Source organism: Poecilia formosa, unplaced genomic scaffold (assembly GCF_000485575.1).
Source record: "Poecilia formosa unplaced genomic scaffold, Poecilia_formosa-5.1.2 Scaffold99, whole genome shotgun sequence".
NCBI classification, from domain to species: Eukaryota; Metazoa; Chordata; class Actinopteri; order Cyprinodontiformes; family Poeciliidae; genus Poecilia; species Poecilia formosa.
The window spans coordinates 1128203-1139062 of NW_006800038.1; the positions used below are offsets into that span (position 1 = coordinate 1128203).

Genomic DNA, 10860 nt, shown 5'->3' on the forward strand with positions numbered 1-10860 from the left:
TTACCTAGCAACCCTAGCCGAGCCCCACCTTTACCTAGCAACCCTAGCCGAGCCCCACCGTTACCTAGCAACCCTAGCCGAGCCCCACCGTTACCTAGCAACCCTAGCCGAGCCCCACCGTTACCTAGCAACCCTAGCCGAGCCCCATCGTTACCTAGCCAACCCTAGCCGAGCCCCACCATTACCTAGCAACCCTAGCCGAGCCCCACCGTTACCTAGCAACCCTAGCCGAGCCCCACCTGTTACCTAGCAACTCCAGCAGGTCTCCAGTACGTTTGGTCAGCTGGTTTTACTGCTATATGCTCTGTACAATGGCTGCTGGAAAACAAAAGTGTTTTGCTGATGACTTCAGCTTTAAGCTGGGACTCCATTTAGTAAATAAATTACTACGCAGTGTTTGGTTTTTATAACCAAAAACTATTTTGCTCAAACTTACGAACATTTCCCAGGTGCTAAGTCTGTGTTTCATGTTGACTCGAGGAATGATGTAGTTGATGTTCAACCTACTTGTCAGGCTGCGGCTAGCTAGCTAGTGTGAAGTAAGAAAATGAGCAGTGCATGATGTGAGCCACCATTTGACTCTGATTTCCTACTTTAGCCTTTTCTTTTTGATGCCGTCTGTTGTGGGTTGGTAGGGTTTTGCTGGTCTGAGGCCCAAAAGGCTTTCAATGCTCTCCAATGCAGCCTCCATTCTTAGCCAAAAACAAATAAAAATGTATTGGATTAGAAATATCAAAGGAAATCAGATTAACAACACACACAATCTGTGTAATTATTACAAACAGCCTGTGGTGCTAATGCTACATTGATCCTGTGTGAATATGGCTTCACCATCCATAAACCACTTGCTGCTTTCTAGTTGGTTGTGCAGGAACCTCTTCTTCTGCTTGTCAAAGGTGTAGAGTTGTATAATTGCATCTGTTTGCAGCCATTTTTATGTGCGAGCGTTGGGTTTATCTAAGAAGGATTTTGTTTAAAAAAAATTTAATTAATATTTTTTTATCTATCCTAACCTCTTCAAGAAAGTTGGAAAGTAATGACTGCAGCTGAAGACGTTCAGAAAACAAGATTTGTTGAGTTTCATGCACCTCCTGTCCTCAGGAAAGTGGATGTTTTACTGCATTTTCATGAGAATAATAATAAAAAGAAGTAAATATTAGATTTTAAAAATGTAGTTTTATGGTATTCCTGTGTGAGAAAAGGTTTTGTGAAATTTGATGATTCCTATTAATTTTACCCATTTATTGAATGAACTGCTTATTTTAGCATGTAGAAATCGTTACTGCTTTTATCTGTAGTAAATGGAAAAAAATTAAGAGACAGAAGTGAAGCTGAATCGTTAAAATGTTTGCTCAACTTTCCCTTGTTTGAAATGATCCCATAAAGTTCAATAAAACATTTAAAACAACAAATCTGATTTCAGATCAGGCACTTAATTATTCATGCCGTAAAAATGTAACTATAAAGTAGAACTATTTTTAAAAAATGTCTAATAAAAAGTCAGAATAAAAAACCTGCACATTTTTATCTGTTCTTCTGGTGAAAGTTTCTCCTTCTTTTAATTTAATTTTGAGGATTAATCACTGACAAGAAATTTTCAACAAGCAGAAAAAAATAGCAGCTTCACTGATCGGTTTGACGTGTTTTTGTGTTGCATGATCATTAAAACCTTTTTTCCATAAATTAAATAGTGAAACTTTTAGAACCTGAAGCTGTATCTTTGTCAGGATCTATTAATAAACATTTATTCCCAGAAATGTTTAGATATGTATTGTGTTTTAATTATATTATTTGATTTTTTTCTTATTTTCTAATAATGGATGTGCTTTGATTTTCTCCAGTATTAAGTTCCTTTTTTTTAAGTTCATTTTTACAAAATGATGGATTTCCTCTGTGTTTCCTCAACATCCACATGCAAGTTAATTTTGTTTGTTGAACCTTGTAGTAAAAATAAAAGGTGAGAGTCAGACTTTGGTGTCACTTTATGTCTGCTGACAGTTTTACGTTGTGATCCTTCAGTAAAACAAAACATCTGAGCCGTTCAGTCAGTCAGGTCGTCACCATTTGTTTGCAAACAGCGACACCTGGTGGCGCGACGAGAAGCTGCGAGCTGCTGGTGGCGTTGGCCTGATTTAAAAAGGTTTATAAGTTATTAAAAACTGCTGCAGTTTATCTGATTACATGCAATAATTAATGAGAAAAGTTAGCTGAAACTCTTTAATGTCATATTTTCCAGGTTGGCGTTTCTCCTCACCTTTTCTCTCGGTGCGGATGTTTCCAGGTGTGCGGGAGCGATTCAAGCCGGTTCTACGGCGGCGCATGAGGGACAATGCAGATATGGAGGGAAAAAACAGAGTAAATTTCAACCAGAAAATTCTGAACGTTTGAGCGAAATGTCAGCTACTTTATGGAAAAGAAAAGAAAATTTATTAACTCCAAAGGTTGAAAAACTTTTGAAACTCAGAAATTTCACATTTTTTTCCAGGTTAATTCTGAAGTTAATCTCAAAATTTCTGCTTTTTTACTAGTGAATTTTTGACTTTCAAAACTCAAGATATTTCCTTTAATTTTTTTATTTTTCAGGAAATTTTGAGACTAGTTTAAAAATTTCTCAGTTTTTTACAGCAAATTTTACGACTTTTGAAACTCAAAAATTTGCAAGTTTTTTTCTGGAAAATTCTTAGATTAATCTAAAAAATTCTGCTTCTTTTCTAGCACATTTTTTGTTTTAAAACTCTAAATTTACAGTTCTTTCTAGAAAAGTTCAGATTAAATAAAACATTTTCTATTTTTAATTTTTCAAACTCAGAAATTTGTACGTTTTTTTCTATAAAAATGTTGAGTTTTTCTAACAAGTTTCTGACTTTTCAAGCTCATAAATTTTCAGTTTTTTTTTTTCTCTGTTTTCTAAAGTTGCATTTATGTCTTTGGAGGTTTCTGTGTCGTTTCCTTCAGTGAAAAAAACATGCGTGTTAATTTCACTCAGTGAAATCAGTGAGGAGTAAATTGATCCCAAAATGTCCGTTAATAAAAATAAATCTGAATATTTCTTAGTGAAACACGGATTATTCTGACACAAACTCCAGTAAAGATTGGTGGGATTAATCTGTGAAGGGAAGACATCTTACAACATATCAATTATGATCAAATGTTTGTCTTTTAAATTTATTTGCTGCATCAGAAGGAGCAAAATGTGGAAATGATGTGAAGACCTTCAACACTGAAGAGCTGCAGCGCCATCTGCTGGACAATCGGCATCATTACAGCTGAACTGATAGTTTTTCTGCTTATTTTGAGAGTTTTTACTGTTAATTTCTGTCTTTTTGCAGCAGAAACGGTTAATTTATCTTCTCAGATTTATTTTAATGTTTCCAAAGGAAACATTAAAATCTGTAATTTCTTCTTATTCCAAATCATATCGTTAATAACAAATTTCCTGAGCACAAAAACTGAGAAATCTGATGAACAATTTATAATTCGAAGACTGTTAAGAATTTAAAATCACATAAATCAAATTCTGCAATTTGAGCCATTTCTATATATGTTACATGAATATTGTTAAAATCGTTGCGCCTTTCTTCCTACTGGACCACAAAACGTGAACTAATCAGCTGTTTATGATCAGCCAACCTTTCTCTTGTAAAATTTAAATGCAAAAATGTAAAGCGACTTTTTACATTTAACTCAAAATAATGAACTGTTTGCTTATTTACAGGTGCATTTATTATTAGAAAATGTTATTTAGCAACATTTTGGCTTGATTTTAATTATTTGGCATAAAATAGATTTCATCCAATATGCAAAATCTGTTTTTTAGTGTATTTTCAGGTCCAAAAAATTTTTTGGTTTTGCATAAATGCTCTTTTTTGTGTCATTGCATATAAAAGATTACAAATGAAAGGCATGTAGCTGATTTTTGTGATTGAGTTTTTTTTTAATTTATCACAATTGATATATTGCGGCAGATCAATGATAGATCATTGCATAGATATGTTCAGTCACCTGATGATAACATAGAGCTGCGTATCATCTGAGTAGTTATGGTAGCTAATCTTATTTCTTGTTATAAGCTAATATCTAATATTAAATAAGAGGAGTCCCAGGGTTGAGCCTTGGGGCACCTCGTATCTGATTTCTGTTACCCATTGAAACAATAAAATGTCTGTTCTTATGTAAAATTCACACCAGTTGCACCGCTTCATAAAGGCATCAGTCAGTTAGAGTTAAACTTTATTTGCAATATTTCAGGAGAGCCATAAATAAGGCTCCCCTTATAGATGGCCGTTAAATAATTTATAGATCAATTCATCTATAAACACTTCACAAATCATTAATAACTGTTTACTGTGCATTAATTAAGGGTGAGAGGAAGACTATATTCTAAACAATGCTTATTGTGCTTACAAGTCATCACAACTCCAGGTAAAATATGTAGGTGAATAAATTTGGCTTACACTAGATTTTATCTTTTCACTCTTAATATTTCTAATGATTTATAAGGTATTTAGAGTTGAATTATCACGGGAGCCTTATCGTAAAGTGGGATCCATTTCTGCAGCTATTTCAGAAACTTCATACTTTATACTGTCGTACTTCATTTCTTTATACTAAACCACTGAGGCTAAACTATTCCACTTATTATGATTTAAATTATAGATTAGGCTATGACTCACCTCCCTCTCCATTTTTGAGAAAATTACAGGTCGGTTCCCCTTTAAAATATTTGTTTGGGGACTCGTTGACGTGGTTCCAGAGCAGACAGAGGAGGAGGGGGAGGTGGAGGGAGGAAGATGCTTCAGAATGACACAGATGTTCGCAGACGGCGTTCTCCCTCTGCAGCAAACTGGGGCTTTTTCCAACATGCCAGCGGACAAACTGACGCAGGAGCTGAGCTTTCTGGAGTCTGACAGCAAACACTGACTCACACGCTCTGGATTATTCTGCAGAATTAAAAAAACACAAACACAGGTAAGCTGCTCTCAGCTCTGACGCAGTTCTTTTATTTATTCTGCCTTCAGATGAACTTTGTGGTGTCTGATTTATGTAGGTTGTTGTTATATTTGGGTCAGAATCAGACCAGACCTCCTCCTGCCTTTCAGCACCAAGGACAGAAGCTGCTGCGCACTTTAAAAACCAGACGCCTCGCTGCGTTTAACTGGGACCCATTAATGTGCAAATTTATTTCTGGTTCAGTGAGATCAGAGACAAAAAAAAAAAAACTTCATGGACTTCTCAAGTGAAAAACGTTTTAAAACCAGGCAAAGTTGCTCATCTAAAATCTGTTTTATGGTGTGTAAAAATCAAAAATATTTCCATGTTGCACTGTAGAAATCTGGATATTTACAAAAACAAACCAGGTTTATTTTCTCTATGAGAAGCTGAATGGTTGCAGTAAGACATCATGTGAGCATTCACTGCAGAAACACAAAATCTTACAAAGTAATTATTGTCTAATTTCAAGTGCAAATATTTTAGAAATAACTTTTCCATAAAATATAAGAGCTAATTTAAAGTAAATAATTCCTTAGTATTCATGAAAAAGTTCTAGTTCCACCAGCAGATAATTTAATTTATAACATGGGAAAATGTCTAGTTAAAAGTAAAATAATCTTCCAGTGGAACTAGAACTTTTTTAATATTAAGGAATTATTAACTTTAAAAAACTAATATATTTTGCTGAAAAGTTGCTTCTTAGTTGGTTTTGTCTTATTTCAAGTGGACTGAGATATTTGCACAACTAGAGCAAATATACTTAAGATTTTGTTTTCGCTTTAAATAATTTGATTAAATAGAATCTGCACCCTGCATTTCTTACGTATTGCCATTTCTATCACTGCCTCGCCTACTAGCAAATTAAAAAAAGGCCTTGCTGTGTGTATTTTTGTGTTTTCTAGTTAATGTAGTTCCTCTATTGTGTTGTCTATCCCCTGATCTATTCCAGATGCCTCTTGTTTCCCCTGATTATCTCCTGTGTATTTAATCCCGCCTGCTGTGTTCCCTGTTTCCTGACTGTGATGGACTGAGCAGTCAAAAGAGAACCACGCACAGGCTTAAATTAAAAAAGAATTGCTTTTTATTTAACCCAAAACAAAACCTTGGGTAAATAATGAAAAATGACAAAGTTGGGCCCATAAAAGAGGTCAAAGTAACAGAATTCAACTCAGACTGACTCAAACAAACAGACCTGTCTTCATGAGACAAGGGGGAACCTTAAATACTGGCTGATCAGGCCACATAGGAGACACAAAGGGGAGAAGACACAAAAACTTAACTGAAGCCAACAGAAGAAAATCCTATTTCCCTCTTGATGATGAGTAGTGGTATGAACCAATCTGCAGTCTCAGGTTTGCTCCACCCGTTCTCCTCCACCTCTTAGTTCTGCTGAAGGACTGGAGCAGCACTGAGGTAACTCAAAAAGAAACAAAGGTTAAATCAAGCAAAACATAAGTGTAAACTAAAATGTGTGCACTTATTATAGAATACAGTGTTATGATGTGTTGCCTTCTAAACAAAAAACAGTTATTCTGTAAACTAAATCCCAGATTTAAAAAAGCAAAATATAAGTGTGGTGAAACTGACTAAACTATTGTATGATTGGGTGTTACATTTGTGTGGCTGCAGCCATCACACTGATGAATCCTTGTTGTGAGGCTTTTGTCGTGTCATTGTTCCTCGCTGTCTTTTCGCCGTCTCATGCCGTTCCATTGTCTGAGTTTCCTTGCCTCACTGCTCACCTGTGCTACCTAGATTTCTGTTCACTTTTTGCCATCATCATTAAAACCATCATTTTTCACTACAACCACGTCTATCCTCACCATGAACAAACCTCCACTTATTCTACTATTCACCACATTTACTTTGTGTATTTCTGAGCAAACCATCTGGTCTTAAGAACTGAATCAAACTTATAAAGTTATTAATGTCAAAGGGGAGTTATTGTGTGAAATTAAAATTGTGTATGTTTTTTTTTTTTTTTTTGTACTTCCATTTGGGTTTCTACTGCTTCTAAAAACAAACCAAGCACTTAAAAAAACCATCCAACTCTTTTCTGGCTATAAATTAATGTTTTTTGGTGTCTGGAAAATAAGCTGTTTCAAAAACTTCCCGACTGTTAAGTCACATTTGATGGGGACCCTACCGTTACCTAGCAACCCCAGCTGAACCCTGTTCGTTACCTAGCAACCCAAGCTGAGTTCCAGCTCATTTGGTCAGCTGCTTTTACTGCTGTATGTGCTGCACAATGGCTGTTGGAAAAGACAAAGTGTTTTGCTTTTGATTAACCATTCAGAAACCACTTGCTGCATTCTTGTTGGTTGTGCAGGAAGCTCTACTTCTACTTTTCCAAGATGTACAGTTGTATAATTCTGTTTGCAGCCATTTTCACATGCGAGTGTAAACGTTGAGTTCGGGAGCGTGGCCAACAGCTGTTTATGGGGACTTAAAGCGACAGGACACCCTAAAACAAAGCATTAAAACTGACCAGACTAAAGTCTAATTATCTAAGAGTGATTTTGTGCAAAAAATGTAATGAACATGTTTTATTTTTAATATTTCTTATCCATAGAAGTTTATTATGCCTTATTCCTTTAACTTGTACTACCTCACCTTTTATTCCAGTCAGATGTCTTTTACTGGGGAATGATGAATCAGTCTCAATTATTCTCTGCTGATTTACAGGAGCAGAAATGGCAGCAGCAGACATCCTCCGCTTTGCTCTGTGGATCATCACATTCCTCTCGTCCATCCTCTGCTGCCCTGAGTCTTGTACCTGCTCAGATAAATACAGGCGCCTCTATGCTGAATGCTCCTACAGAGGCTTAGCCAAAGTCCCGGAGGGTTTGCCTCCCAATGTAACTACCGTGAGTCTCTCCGCCAATCTGATCGCCATGATACCACTCGGCAGCTTCGATAACGTCACCCAGGTGACCTCCCTGTGGATGGCCCGCAATAACATCTCCTCCATCGAGGAAGGGAGCCTCGTACCTTTGGTTCATCTTCGTAACTTTGACATTAGCCACAATAAGATGGCGGACTTCCCCTGGGGGGATTTGCTGAACCTGACGGCTCTGGAGATGCTGAAGATGAACCACAACGAGTTGGCCCACCTGCCCAGAGACGCCTTTGCCAACCTCAAAAACCTGAGGTCACTCAGACTTAACAACAACAGGTTCGCGACCATAGCTAAGGGGACGTTTGACAGCTTGGTGTCTTTGTCGCATTTGCAGATTTTTAACAATCCTTTTGTGTGCACCTGCACCTTGGACTGGCTCAGAGACTGGATCTCCACAACCATCGTCTCAGTTTCGGATCAAAGCTTGATTACTTGCGCATCTCCCAAGGAACTTAAAGGTGAAGTCATTTCAAAACTGCCAGAGTCCAAGTGTACAAGCCCAAATGTCACAATACTGACTGAACCGCACGTTATCAACATGGTTTTCCATGAGAACTCTGAATTAATTTTGACCTGTGAGTTCAACGGAAACCCAAGACCTCTGGTGGTGTGGAATATTTCCAGCAAAGGCCAAAAACATGAGGTGGTTCTGTCTGTCACTGAGGATGACTCTGCAGAATCTAATGAAGGCTCTGACTCCTTAAAAGTGTTTAACAATGGCACGCTTCTCATTTCAAGCCTGAGACAAGAGGATGATGGGGACTACAGCTGCTCTGCAACAAATGCGTTTGGCAGAGCTGAAGATTCAGTGTCTGTTAAGGTGATTGCAAGTCCAAAACCAACACCAATCAAAGTGATGACCACAGTGCTCACTTCCACTCACACCAACCCAACAGTTCACCCACAAACCAAGAGAAAATCAGTCTTTGGTTCTCTAAATCGTCCAGATTTAGAAAGAAAAGACCCTACAATCCCTCCAACTGCTCACATCAATCCTAAATTTTATGAAGACACAACAAGATACCTGGTTCGTTCAAGCAAATGTGGCTTAACTGCAAACACAAAGAACATCTCCAGCCACATCCTGAACGCAAGCCTGGACGATGTAAAGCAGTACACCTTTGACTTTGGTGTCATTGCACTTGGGGTGTCAGAAACAGAGGCAATGGTGCGACTCAATCCTCTACTTATACCCCAAAACAGGAGCCCCAGCCAAGCCAAGAGCTTCCAGAGTGACAGCGAGGAAAACTCCGGCTTTCCGGATGTCCTGGAAAACTTCCAATCAAGCGGTATATATCTTTGCATTGCTACCGACAGCAAACACTCCGCTCTTCAGTGGTCACAGATCAAGGAAGGCGTCAACATCTACATGTTCAGTGGCTTACAACCCGGCACAAACTACTCCCTGTGTCTGACCTACAGAGGGGAGGACTGTGAAGTCCAGGTGCTGTTTGCCACCAGACGGAGGGTACCGAACCTCCTCATCATCATCTCCGTCAGCATCTGCCTGCTCACTGTGTCCACTGTGCCTCTGCTTGGCGCAATGTGCTTCCACCTGGTCTACAAGTACCGCAGTAAGACCTACCGTCTGATCCTGAAGGCCAAAGACCAGTACCACCTGGAGAGGAACCTGAACCTGAGCATGCACGCTCCCGTCAGAGAGTCTCAGAGGAAGATAAACGAGTACGAAGTGGAGACGGAGAGCGTAGACGATGGGGAGAAGGAGGCAGACACAGAGGAAAGCATCGTCACCGAGTCTTTCACTTGCAAGGGAAACGTAGACGACTGTGAGATGGGATCCGAGTACAGCGACAGGCTGCCTTTGGGGGCCGAAGCCGTCAATATTACCAGCAACTACAGATATCCCGATGACTAATCTGCAAACATGTTCTGACCCAAATCAGTCTTATTTCTCATTGGTTTGGTTTATTTTAAGCCCCAAAGAAGTTCTACTCTCCTTCACATTGATCTGACATGGATGAAGGTAGATTTGCTTTAAAGCAGAACCAAAGCTGCTAATGTCTGTAGCAGAACTCGAGCTAGACCCAAACTTCTGAGTGAAAATGGGCCCAAACCTGGGATGCAAATGGTTGATAAATGGGTTATTAGAATCAAATTTGTTTCAATCGATTAACTAATAAGTCCGATTAAACCTTTTTTCAGTGTTGTAGTTTGAATAAAGATGGCCGCGAAGATATCCCAGAACGGGAAAGAGAAACGGTCCAAGTAGAGTCCGGTATGCGGTTCTGTTTTGAAATATAAACACTCAACAATAGAGTTGATTCTGCTGATGACGGAGCAGCATCAACCGATTTGCTACGAAGGCGAGGAGGATCTGATGACATAAACGTGAGGGAATAATGCAGAAAAATTGCAACATGATAGAAAAAACCATGATGCCAATAAGCATGGTTAATGTTGAGGGTTGTCTAAGTTTAATACTGTAAGACAGTGTTTCTCAACCATGGCCCTCAGCGCCCCCTTGCAATGCATGTTTTAGATGTGCCTCTATTCCAGAACAGCTGATTCAAATGACTGCATGACCATCAAGTACTGCAGAAGCCCAGAGATACAATTCAGGTGTGGCAGAAGGGAAACACCTAAAACATGCAGGACAAGGGGCCGGTGAGGACCAGGGTTGAGAAACACTGTTGTAAGAGAACCACAATTTTCTATTTATTCAGTCAGTATTTAACACAGCTGATACAAAAATAGTTCAAATATAGCGACGTGCTTCTTTTTTTTTAAGTTCACCATATTATGAAAAATTTAGCCGGTCGGCCATCTGGAACTCATTATTTAAAAATTTGCATTCCTAGACCAAAATAAACAAGCTGTATGATTTTCAAGATAAATGTTGCACCACAGAATCAAAGCAGTCAATGTCTGTCTTTTTTTTAATTGATTTGACTGAAATGCTGAAGCCGCTTTCATGTCTGATGAGAAATGATGCAGCCAGAATATCAACA

At 38.6% G+C, this 10860-nt stretch overlaps 1 protein-coding gene across 1 annotated transcript; it reads left to right on the plus strand.

Moving 5' to 3' along the window:
- The first annotated feature begins 4750 nt into the window (after window positions 1-4750).
- Window positions 4751-10454, plus strand: LOC103142633 (immunoglobulin superfamily containing leucine-rich repeat protein 2-like). Its single transcript, XM_007558785.2, has 2 exons — window positions 4751-4968; window positions 7678-10454. The coding sequence occupies exon 2, from the start codon at window positions 7686-7688 to the stop codon at window positions 9765-9767; it is 2082 nt and encodes a 693-aa protein (XP_007558847.1). The 5' UTR covers window positions 4751-4968; window positions 7678-7685; the 3' UTR covers window positions 9768-10454.
- Window positions 10455-10860: the final 406 nt, after the last annotated feature.

What these genes read in the sequence shown, in the direction of transcription:
- LOC103142633 (XM_007558785.2), top strand. Translation starts at nt 7,686, where the DNA reads ATGGCAGCAGCAGACATCCTCCGCTTTGCTCTGTGGATCATCACATTC.